Source organism: Maniola hyperantus, chromosome 1, assembly GCF_902806685.2.
Source record: "Maniola hyperantus chromosome 1, iAphHyp1.2, whole genome shotgun sequence".
Taxonomy (NCBI): Eukaryota; Metazoa; Arthropoda; class Insecta; order Lepidoptera; family Nymphalidae; genus Maniola; species Maniola hyperantus.
This window is the reverse complement of record NC_048536.1, coordinates 13,813,236-13,826,070: the sequence shown is the minus strand read 5'-3', so window position 1 is coordinate 13,826,070 and position 12,835 is coordinate 13,813,236. Positions and strand designations below refer to the sequence as shown.

General features: G+C 36.7%; 3 protein-coding genes across 5 annotated transcripts in view; 1 reads left to right on the top strand and 2 right to left on the bottom strand.

Annotated features, from left to right (window-relative positions):
- Miga (mitoguardin) overlaps positions 1 to 12,835 on the bottom strand; it is a 62,990-nt gene that overhangs the window by 8,461 nt on the left and 41,694 nt on the right. The gene's annotated exons all lie outside the window — the stretch shown is intronic.
- Positions 515 to 3,313, bottom strand: LOC117985384 (uncharacterized). The gene is made up of 4 exons (XM_034972085.2): positions 3,143 to 3,313; positions 2,506 to 2,706; positions 1,530 to 1,848; positions 515 to 1,092 (listed from the first exon to the last, which is right to left on the bottom strand). The coding sequence occupies exons 2-4, from the start codon at positions 2,704 to 2,706 to the stop codon at positions 791 to 793; spliced, it is 822 nt and encodes a 273-aa protein (XP_034827976.1). The 5' UTR covers positions 3,143 to 3,313; the 3' UTR covers positions 515 to 790.
- The window catches only part of LOC117985372 (protein unzipped-like), a 36,227-nt gene continuing 29,336 nt past the window's right edge, over positions 5,945 to 12,835 (top strand). For both annotated transcript variants that reach the window (XM_069498567.1, XM_034972076.2), the window contains exon 1: positions 5,945 to 6,214. The gene's annotated coding sequence lies outside the window, so the exon portion shown is untranslated. The remainder of the gene's footprint in view (positions 6,215 to 12,835) is intronic.

Here is a 12,835-nt window from a genome sequence, read left to right as displayed (position 1 = left end):
ATATATTTGTTCAAGGAAGGCTTCACCTATCTTTTAGAATAACTCACGGGTTCCATTATTCTGATTACATACTTCCTAATAGGTACGGTAAGCCGTAAGTATAGACTATAGTACGCTACAGGTTGAAATGGCAATCGGGGAGGAAACGCCCGCACAGCTTCCTCGCTAACCAGATGCGGGTGTGCGGGGCGACCCCTCTGCCTCATACTTCGATTGCCATCTCGACCTGTCGCAGACTATATTTATAATTTTTAATGTTGGTTTGATTGGTCAATGGACATCTTTCCTTCTTATCAAGGTGAGATTAATAAAAAAACGTTTGCGTTTCAATAGTATTCCGATTTATTTATAAACTATATTTTATACATATACCTTATGGCTAATACTAATCATAATAACTTGTGCAGTTACAAAGTACCTATTGGTATCTTTTTAGTTTTGAAACATTTTACCATTTTTAGCCATACCTATTATAGAAATAAACTTTGCTACTTACAAGCAAAAAGATTGAATAGCTTGGTTAGATTCAGTTCGCCAAGTCTTCTATAGTCAGTTCTTTCATCAGGACCATACATTTACCATGATATAAAAATCTTGCATGTTAACCCTTGGATCTCTTGAGTCAGGTGCTTTTTCATTCACCTTTTCTTCTTTAATCATAAACCCTTGTCTTCTCTATATTTATTTTTCTCTTCGATATATTTACCATCACATTCGAAGACCCATTCAAAGCTTCAATTATTCAATAGATCAAAAGCTGTCAATTTGTGAATATATTGGTTACAATTAATTATAGAAATATTACATCTTTCATTTCATTATGTTCCTCTGATTGTGAGTGGTTTATAGAATTCTTGTGTTGTGAACTGCTGCTGATCTCCTGTAGGGTGCCCGCAATGTTCGCCAAAGCGTCGGCTATTCGCTCGTCGAGCATGTTGCGCCTCTCTTCCTGCGCCCTCATTGTGTTCGCGATGACTTCTAGAGCATCAGCCATACGTTCTTCAGCTGCTATCCTGCGATCTTCCAAATCTAACGCCCATTGTGGTGGCGGTGGTGAGTTTGGTCTGTTAGAATTTGATGCGGAGTTATAATCTGCAAAGAAGATTACATCTGTTTAGAACAAATGTAGCCAAATACAAGTGTTAATGTCTTCGCACCTAAGGCTTGGTATCCACCAAAGCGGAAACAGGTGGAGATGCGTTTAGCAGACCAATGGATCTAACTACCTACATACCTACAACTCCTGTTTTTGATATATAGCGTCGAGTTCGATCTCAACTTTAAAGCCCCCCATTTCGTATGAAAGCCTCCTGAAATAAACCTTTTTGTATTTTTTACCCAATATTCGGCTGAAGGCAAGTTTACATAAATTATTATGTTTAAATTTGAAGTAATTAAGTTCAGTAATTCAGAAGTGATAAGGCACTGACAGACAGACGGACGGACGGACGGACGGACAAGTGCAATTTCACTCAAGTAGACTCAGAGATCTCTTCGCTCGGTCAATAATGAAGTGAAGTAATATTTACCTGTCGTTAGTCTCTTATTTTTGATTTCGTTCATTTCCTTTAATTGAACTTGTATAGGGAAAGTGCTCTGTTGAACACATGAAACCTGCTGCGTTTGTTCCAGATCTTGGTCATATTCTTGCTCTGAATCTGAATCTCGTTCTTTAACAAATTCGACGACAGGCATTGGTCTGACTTTTCGCGTCTGATTCAACTGTAACACTCGCACTTCAATTTCATCGAGGGGCAGAAACCTGTGCAGATCTTTGGGAGTTTCTGTTTTAATTTTGTGCACATTTTCAGCTTTCTTACTGCATCTGTGTCGCCATGTGAACCAGTACTGGAATACAAAATTCAATAAGAAAATATTTGTTAAAATAGTGCACAGACATTTTATTTCCTATTTCTAAAGGTTTATTATAAATTTCAATTGAGAAGAGCTGCAATGAAATTGGACAGCTCTAAGAATAAAAACAATACCTAATAAAATAAAATATAGATCAAGTGAAATTTTTTGTTGCAGGTTGTATATAAGTTTGATAGGTAGGTTCTTAAAGTGCTTTCATTTAAATTCATGTTAGTAATATTAAGTCAGCTTCCAGATGAGTGTAATGTGATGTATCATGTAATGTACCACAAATTCTTGGTTTGGATGGCACTACAAATATCCATAGCTGTCCACAGTATTTGAGTTGCAATACATTACACATGTCTGGGCCCACCTTTAAAATATAACAATAAAAGCTGGAAGTGAAACAATATAAGATAGAAACAATCACTAAACATTGGCAATGGTCAACGTGACACAGGAACTTAAGGATGTGCTTAGCCACATCACAATAGAAGAAGACCATTAGTTTCCTCGAATGTGTAAGTACCACAAGAGTGTAATGTATAATGTGAATGAGTGTAATGTAAATATTTGTGTCTACATTAAGTACAAGCCCTGACAAGTCAAAAGCATGTAAAACAATGAAATTAAATTATAATTACTTACTCTTTTCCAACCCTGGACAGGCTTCTTATCGCCTCCTTCAACAGAATTTAGCTTTCTTGTGAGTTTAATCCACTTCTCTTTCATCATTGCAGTTGCTATAGGAGAGCTCACCGGGGTGCCTTTGGCCATATCTATATTTTTCTCCAAGAAATCTATCATTACCTCCTGCTGTCGTCTGACTATCTTTTTTGGGGGTGCCATCTAGAATATAATCAAAAAATATACAAATTACATGGCATATAATGAAGTATGTGTGCTTTTTGGAAGAAATTGAACTAATAACCAACAATAAGACAGGTAGTGAATGGGGGAAATAAATGAAAGTAAATATAAAGAAGTATTTATTAGTCACAGAAATATTGATAAAAGGGACGCAGTTTTAGCAACTAAAGTATTAGTAAGTAACTAAAACTTCTTCCCTTTTATCAATATTTCCTTAGATATGTAGGTACTTACCTACTACTATGTAATATCCCTACTATCTAATATTTAATTTGAATATTATAATCTCACATACAAAAAATAACACTGTTTATTTTTGAATTTTGACACAAATCTTTATGAGATCAATGACATAAGGTGAATTGTGTACATAATTACAGCCATTTAAATGTGTATTTATAACAACTTTCCTTACCGTAATTTCACCAAAACTTTTTTGTTACTATTTTTCAAATTGAAAACAAATTACGCGCCTTTATTTGACACAATCAATTTCTTTTAAGACTACGAAATTGTTATAATGATATGTAATGGCGACCGCTTCTTTCGGATTTTGATTGAGGTTAAATTAAATTGTCAAAACGACGCGTCGCCATCAGTACTAGTGGCTCCATCTAAGAATTTGAACAAATTGGAGATGCAACCCTCATAGATGGCAGTGTAAAATTACTTTATATTTTTTGATAAATGAATTTTCTTGATAAATATTATAATTTGAAATTTAGCATCATATTTTTATTGACGCATTCTTCCTAAATAGTATCAATAATTGGCTCAACAATATCAATAATTAAAAAGTAATAAACAATTATTTTTGTAGCGCCATCTAGCGTCAAGTAGTTAATTACAATAAAGTTTGATAGAACAGAAATAAAAATAAGTAATTCTAAAGTATCAATTAATTAGGTTATTGCAGGTCTGGGGCAGCCCATACTGATATTTTTTTTAATTTGCGCGCTTTTCCAGTCTCTTTTTTCGTTAGCCAAACTCTTATGAGTTATGACGGCAACCTAAAGTGGATCACGCCTGCCTAGAAGTAATAACGAATAAAACAATTCCCACAAGACCCACATAACTTTTGTAACTAATTCACTGCATAGTTAAATTCGAGGCCTGATGAATATTAATTTAAAAAGTGCGACAATATTATCCGCACATGTTAATTTGATAGCGGAACGGAAGGCGGGGCAGTCAGCCGGGTGTCAGCTTACTGCTAGCCGTAATTAATTCACCTACCCCGAATTTCCAACCACCACCTTTGTTTTTCTCCAGGAATCGCAGCGTAACAAAATCCACTTACCGGAAATTTTAACCAAGTATCACTTTCAGTAAAACCTGTGATTGCCTAGTGGTTAGGTTAGGACGTCCGCCTCGTAATCGGAGGTCAGGGGTGCGATCCCGTGCACGTACCAACATTTCTTATGTATGAGTTATGTGCATTTTAAGTTCTTAGCCTCGATAGCTCAACGGTTAAAGGAGCGGACTGATAATCGAAAGGTCACCGGTTCCAATCCCACCCGTTGCACTATTGTCGTACCTACTCCTAGCATAAGCTTTACGCTTAATTGGAGGGGAAAGGGGAATACTAGGCAGCAATTAACTCGGCTAATATTCTTAAAAAAAATGAATTAAATATAATTATTGTGAGGAAACCTGTATGTCTGAGAGTTCCCCATAATGTTCTCAAAGGTGTGTAAAGTCCGCGAATCCGTATCTACCAGGCCAACGTGGTAGACTGTGGCCAAAACCCTTCTCACACAGGAGCCCCGTTCTCTGTAGTGAGCCGACGATGGGCTAATCATGATGATTATGATCAGTTTCAATGTTGTCCGTCGATATAATTATTATGTCTATTATCTAATAATATTCGGTATATCTTCGATAGCGATAAGATATTATTATGAGCCCTTCTCTTCATCAGATGAGGAAATTAACCGCGTCTCGCAATGTATAAATTTAGTATAGGTAATGAATTATCATATAATTCCCAATACAAAGGCGACCAAGGACATTAACTTAATGATAAATAATGATATGTTAAAAGTGGAGGAGTCCACCGTGTTCCTGGGAATCACGTTAGATGCAAAGCTTCAATGGAACGCCCATATATCAACACTTGCTGGTAAACTCAGCTCTGCTGCTTATGCTGTTAGAAAGATTCGACAGGTAACTGACGTGGAAACTGCAAAAATTGTGTATTTTGCCTATTTCCACAGTATTATGTCTTACGGAGTCTTGCTGTGGGGTAAAGCGGCAGATATTGGGAAAATATTCGTATTACAAAAAAGGGCAATACGTGCAATTTATAATTTAAAACCGCGCGATTCCCTACGAGAGATATTTAAGGAAATAGGTATTCTTACAGTAGCTTCCCAATATATTTACAATAATATAATTTTTGTACGACAAAACATTCACAGTTACAAAAAAATCAGTGATCTCCATGATAGGCAAACTAGAAACAGAAATAAGCTGGCTATTCCTGCGCTCCGCCTCTGGAAGGTGCGAAAGTCATTTGTGGGAATGAGTGTAATATTTTATAATAAAATTCCACAACCAATTTTAGACTTGCCTTTACACAAGTTTAAAAAATGTGTTAAAAGTATGCTCCTAAAAAAAGCATATTATACAGTCGCAGACTATGTAAACGATAAAAAAGCTTGGATTTGACTCGCTCCAGCAATGCATGGGGCTGCAATGGCTTGTATAGTACGGTATAATAACATTGTAAATTGAAAAATTAAAAAGAGCAACCGCCGAGTTTCTTGCTGGTTCTTATCGGTTGGAACGGCATTCCGAACCAGTGGTAAATTAAAACTACCTGACTATTCATAAGCACTTTTAAAAAGTTTACATGAATATGAACATTCTATTCTATTCTATTCTATTCTATATTAAATTAAATAATGTATTAAATTATAAATTTATTATTTTTGTCTTCAAAAGCTTTCAGCATAAATTGTCATGGACGGATACAATAATTATGCCATTATAACTTATAAGCCCCTAAATTTTCTTCTGGTTTTACCAAGAAGTTATTTCCGTGAGAACTCTAAAGTCAGTATCTTATCAAATCATTTTGAATTAAAATAAAATAGGAAGTTTGAAATTAACGGTGTAGGGTACATAATATTAGGTATGTCCGCAACGCGGGGAAGTCGCGCGGCGCGTCGCAGGCCAAGCACAATCTACGGCTCCGGCCTCCGAGACTCGAAACTCGCACCGATCCGCACTCGCTATCCGCCACTCTCGCCAGTCTATTGGAGGCTCTGCAGTGCAGCGGTGTCCTATCAGAGTGCGCTCTCTAACCAAACTCATCCGATTTCACTTTGACACATCGATACGCCTGTGGGATTATTTCCAATCGTTCTCCATCCAGTGATTCAACGTTTTCAGTGAATGTGAACCTCGGAGGCGAATATTGTGACTTTTTAAAGCCTTCTCAATTCGACCCGCGCCTGTAGACGCCGGTCTTTTCCGACAACAGGTAAGAAGCAAACAAAAAACGTAATACATAAATATTAAAATGATTTTCTATCGAGATAATCATATTGAATAAAATGGTGTTTGTTAAACGGTGCTTATTCATCTTGCAATACTGAAATGCATGAACCTTAAAAAGAAGATTTTTAGCAACATATCGGCGTGTCTCGTTCGATAAAATTCTTGGCAAAAATACGTTTATTTCAGTGATAATGTTCTTTGATTCTTGGCAAAGCTTTGCGTATATTTTCATGACAGAATTATTGAAATAATTGTTATCATTTTCAGTGACAGAAGTTCTAGTTTTAGTATAATTTATTAGTTAGAGCACGCAAGCGTGAAATATTGCCGTCTGTCGTAGCCTACAGTTTAAAAATACAGACCTCCTAACACGTTTCTTGTAAACCGGTTCATGCACGCTGTTTAGCCGCCAAGACTTATGCAATGGACTAACTAACCCTCATCCTCAACGACCCAGCTATGAGCTCATCCGGTCACAGAAGATGCCGTTCCTGTTATATTATTTACCTAAGTAATTTTCCTCTTCTAAACTGGTTTATTGGTATATATGTATAATCCGTCTGGCAAATATTATTCCACGTTTACTGCCGAATTACTATAACGACACATAGCTTTGCCACCAAAAATACTGCCTCTTTTAAACTGGTTTTTTGGTTCTGCCCCCTAAAAAATAAATCCGGAACTGCCCACTGGCAAATGTTACACCGACGAATCATTGTAAAGATAGATACTTCGGTTTGCCACCAAAAGTTTTGCACACATCTACAATAGATATGTTAATTTAAGAAGAGTGCTAACTATTATATAATCATGTGATGAGTGTGGAAACCATAAACTAAAAACTTAAATAACTCTTTTTTACTATCATCAAAACCAAATTAAATTAATGTTCGAGAGCTGGGTTAAAAATCGTTATATAGCCTAACTGAGGAATTGTAGATTTCTCATACTTAAACTGTCAAAAGTTAACTTATTCAAAATTCAAATAATTAGGTACAATTCAAATAATTTATTCAAAATACTAGGTAATTACTCTTTTTGATGGTCGGTTTCTGGAGATTCCTTGTTATATCGTTGCATTGCAATAAGTATAGTACCGCAAAATATTATATTACACCTTAAAATAATATTTACAGATTATTGTCATAGTAAGCACAGACATACGAATTTTAAGAATAATAATACTGTTTACTTTGTCAAAATTCCCTGAAGCGTTACCGAATCAGAATCACCGAATGCGCAAATCGAAACATCTGCTAACAAAAAACTTTTGGATATTGCATTGTCAGTAGCAGCTGCGTTCAATCCACGTGCCTTAACAAATTCCCGATAATCACGTACGACTACCGCAGATACATACCGACTATTCAATAGACAAAATTATAGCTTTAGAATAAACTAATCGACCTCACCTCTCATGACATATACTCAGAAATATTTATATGAATCATAACTACTAGATTTTGTTAATTCCGTTTCCTGTTCTTTTCGACATTCATAGTTCGTTGTTTATGGTCTAAGATTAATTTAATTTAAATCGTTACGCTGTCGGCGATAGTACTGCTACTCACGCAAGCCAACAATCAAGATTGTGTTGTTTGATGGGAACAAAAAAGACAGTGCCAGGTATAAACGAAGAGGCTCGTATAATAAGTTGAGTTGGCCAGCCGAGTCAAGTCGCCCCGCCACCGACCACTTGGCGGCCTCTTATTGATCTGCAATTCCACACTGCACACGTCATATGGAGCTAGGTTTACTTCTAGAGCCAACATAATTATTAGTATGATAGAGTTTACTATATCATCAGACTACGTGGGTAGGCGTAGTAATGATAACTTCAACTCACTCCAATCCCGCTTGTTTATTTCTAGGTCAGCTATTAGCTGCCGACGTATGATTGTTGGTATATAGAAAGCCGTCTGCAACAAGTTGCTACTCAATGTTGGTGTTTTATTTAGTAACTGGATGTTACCAAATAAGGAACTACTCGTGTACCTACCGTACATCAAAAAGCAATGAAATAGCTACCGGCGCGGCGCTCGGTTCGGTCACTTGTTGACTATTTCCTTTTCTTTGATTAGCTAATTCCGCCAATGTCCGTGTATGGAAGCCAATAATGAGATAACAACGCAAGTTCGTTAACCTAAATGTCTTGCTTTAAAAAATAATCACGTTAGTCTATTACCACATGTATTCACGTAACGTTCAAGTGAAATATTTTAATGTCACTAATTTAATAACCAACTTGGCCTACTTGGAGAGCTACTACAGCAGGGAAGCGTTTCCGCGAGGCAATAAGCGGCCTTGTCGGCTGGAAAATTGCGCCAATTTTCAGGGAGCGCCTTCGCATCAATTTAATTAAAGTTGAATGGAAAAATCCACAGTTAAAATGCTCCAAATAAATAACAACAGTCGCAGGGCACATATGTGCCATTCCGCGGAAGACAAAATAAGGAGATTAATCTATAAAAAGGTAAAGCTAAGAGACTGACTGACTTCGTCCGTGGATATTATTTATAGTATTTTATAGCCTATATTACTGGGGGATAACGTATCTATATGTATAGCTACTAGCTAGCTATCTAACAATGCAAGAATTTTCAGTATCGAATCTTTAGTTCTAGAGATTACCGCCTAAATGCACATATTGTAGTATAGATTTATTTTGTTGTTAATTTCGTCATCACGAAATACTACCATTTGACCCAAGTCCAAAAGCATTTACGCAAATATGTTGACGTTGCAATTTCCATGAAAACAAGGCCTCGTCCCTCGGGTCGGAACAAATTGAGGAAAGCTTTTTGTAATTCACCTTGTACTACGTCCACTGGGTGCCATAACCACGATTTTAGATTTTTATGATTACTTTTATGACAAAAGGGGTAGTGAAAGTACTATAAGTGACAAATTGGGTGGGTGTAATTGCCGTAAATAATTGTGGGGGATGATACGTCGATGTAGTCATAACAATCGGCAAGGTCGCGGCGCTAACGAAGGGATTCGGGTCTAGGGTTGTAGTTTGATAAGGGATTCTGAATGTTGAGCGATTCTAGTATTCGTATGCAGGCCGCGGCGGTGTGGCGAGCGCGATCGATACGCGCCCGCGCGACGTTGCCGAGAACTGACTGCCATGCTCGGGACCTTTCCACCATTATCTACAAATACGTTAACGTTACCGTGTTAAATAAGACCAATAATAATGAGTGATGACATACATTGCACAACATGAATATCTGCTACTAACTATTTTTTATTTAATTGAAAAGGTTGTATATTTGTTTATCAAGAGCCATTGGTCAACACATTATGATATGCCAATGTATGATTAATTAAACGACAAGAAAACATATAACCCTTGGAACAAACTATATTTAATGTATTAATATCCATAAGAATTATTGATTAATTCTAAATGATTGGACGGATGTGGAATATCGTTACAAGGGAGCTGTAAGTACGATGATTTATGGGTTCCATTGCTTACGATGATATCATCACTATCGACGATTGAAAAAAAGTAGTTTACACAAGCAAAGAACTATTATTGAGCAAGAAACTCGTCGGCCGGTGACCGCGTGGCCCTGATCTTGGCGAAAAAACTAATTTATTTCGTTTCATATAGCTTCAGCATATCCAACAACTTGATTATCGTCCGTAAAGATTGCTATTCATTAGTTGGAATAAGTACCCTTTTATATTATCATACTTATAAATAAACTCGTAAAAATACACAGTAGCAAGAACCTGTTCGTGGTAATAACTGATAAAAACAATTGCTTATTATATTATACTTGCCTCATTTATCGACTTAACATATTTTATGAAAGAAGACAGGACAAGGTTCAAATGAAAATTAGAAGCAGTAAGACGAAAAAGATAAAAAAAGGTATTAATCCTAATTAAAAGAGCATCAAGTCCAGTAGAGATTTAGAAATTAGAATCGTGAAAAATCTAAAGATCTAGTAAGTAGGTAGGTGAGTTATCTCATTGTCTGTTTGTAGAAGATACAGATAGTGTACATTATTTCGCCCTGAGTGAGGAAAACAGAGAACACTAACGGTTTACTAATAGCTTAATGCACTTCCAATGTGGCTGTCTGACGGACAAGTAAGCAAGGGGACTGGGGAGCATCTAAACTAGGGAACTGCAAACGAGCACCAATTTTGCGCACTTATGTTTCATCACACACATATATTCCTTACACGTCTTATAACTTTACCTTGGCATATTATACTTTGAACTAGATAGGTATCTAAAATTTTATTCACATCTTAGAGATTATGCTAACTACTTGTTATTCAAGTTGTTTCGTAATTTATTTTATGAATAGAAATAAATAGTTTTCGAAAAAAACATTTTGCGGTACATGTTCTGTGTTTAGTATTATATATTCTTTTTCTTTTTAAATTTTCACCACCCGCATTTTAACTGCACTGAATAGTGAATATAGGACTACTTTCTTTGTCACCACCACTAGTTCACTCTGCTACAACCAAAAACGCTTTTGAAATTTGAAATGTAAAAAGATTTAAACGACAATCTGTATTATCATACTAAACTTATCTTATGTTTTTTGTAACAAGTTTTTATTTCCTTGTACCTAAGGAACAGAATTTTTATCTAAATGTAGGTAGGTAGGTACCGTGTTCTAAAACTAATCAATCGAGAAATAGAATGATCACAATAGATCCGTGCGTGGGTACCTGGATGCCGTCTTTTATATTTTTTTTGTTGCCCGGCCATTGCTCCCCATAACAGAACGACCCTTGGCCTAACAATGATTGGATAGAGGGGAACTATATGCAGCTGCTCTTTTCTTTTGAGACACCAAATTCTTTGCTCCAAGTTGAGATGACTAGGTTGCGAAATGTTAATTAGATTTATGTAACTGCAGGACTTCCTAATTTTATGCCGTAAAAACCGAATTTAGTGATTTACGAAGCCAATTATTGCACATGTGAAACAGGGCGGTAAAGAAAATAATCTAATTAAGCCAAAGTCTTTGAATGTTATTAAAATAACAACTTCAGTGCATTTTCCAAAGACTAGACCGCACCGTGATGAAAGTTAAGATCAAGATTGTAGGCGCCAAGAGCGACGTATGAAGAGACGAGTGATTTCCCCTGATAAAAATAAATTAATTGGAATCACATCTAGTACATAAGCAAAAACTGGATACTAAGCCAAGTATTGCTTTCGGTTCCAATCGGTGCGTTGTTTTTACTGGCTGACAGATTTCTGTGAATTACAAGCAAGAGAGGTGGTTTGAGTTCATGGCCACTGGAACAATCGATTCCTGCGTGATTTTGCGAGCTTTTGCCTCCGTGAATATTATGAGACCTATTGTTTTCAGCCTTGGCAAAATTAAAGACCGCATTATGCTCAGACACAATAAAATGAAAACAATTTTGGGAAAATTACTGATGACTCGTAGGTACTCAAAGTAAAATTCAACGTTTCAAATAAGATTTTCAGAATTTTTAACAGTCACGTAAAACCTATAGTGACTCGTAATATAATCTCCAGCACCTTTTGCAACAAATATTTGTTACAATGCCTTACATTGCGACATCCGTTTATTCGCTTAAGATGTATGATGAATAAAAGGTGTTATTAAACCGTCTGGATAATGTACCCGTAACGAAGCTCGGTGAAATTAATTAAGCACTCGCACTTAACCAACTAGCGCTTCATCACGGCCAATGCGAGGAAATTAAATGAACACGCGCGGACGCTTCTTGGTGTACTATTCTTATTAGAATGACTTGTATTTTTAGTTTGAGGTCGTCCACATGAACAAAAAGCGTCGCAATTTTACTACCTAACGCTCAAGTAGAAAAAGCTGTGATAGCCTAGCGGTTAGGACGTCCGCCTTCTAATCGGAGGTCAGCGGTTCGATCCCGGGCACGCGACTCTAAATTTTCGGAGTTATGTGCGTTTTAAATAATTAAATATCAGTTGCTTTAACGGTGAAGAAAAACATCGTGAGGAAACCTGCATGCCTGAGAGTTCTGCATAATGTTCTCAAATTGTAGTAGACTATGGTCAAAAATCAAAATCCTTCTCACTCTGAGAGAAGACCCGTGCACTGTGCACTTAGAGCCTCAATAGCTCAACCGGTAAAGGAGTGGACTGAAAACCGAAAGGCCGACGGTTCAAACCCCGCCCGTTGCACTATTGTCGTACCTACTCCTAGCACAAGCCTGACGCTAAGTTGGAGAGGAAAGGGGAATATTAGTCATTTAACAAGGCTAATATTCTTTTAATATATTTAAAAAAAAAAACTGTAGTGAGCCGGCGATGGGTTGATCATGATGATGATGAACGCTCAAGTTAAAACTGATACAATTTAACTCTTGAAGCACAACAAAGCATACCTAAGGTTTTTATGATGTGTGTGCGCATTTGAGTGAGCACCTTAATTAGCACAGGTGGACGTAACAGGTGTCTAACAAGCCATGCGGGAATATTAAACAGCTTGTCTCCAAAGTCAGTTACGCGCCCTCCTACAACTATTAAGTATTGGCGCGTGCGCAACCACGTGTTCACTGCCATTCAACCGTTTAATAAGCTAATACTTGTGATAACCTATCATGTTAAATTG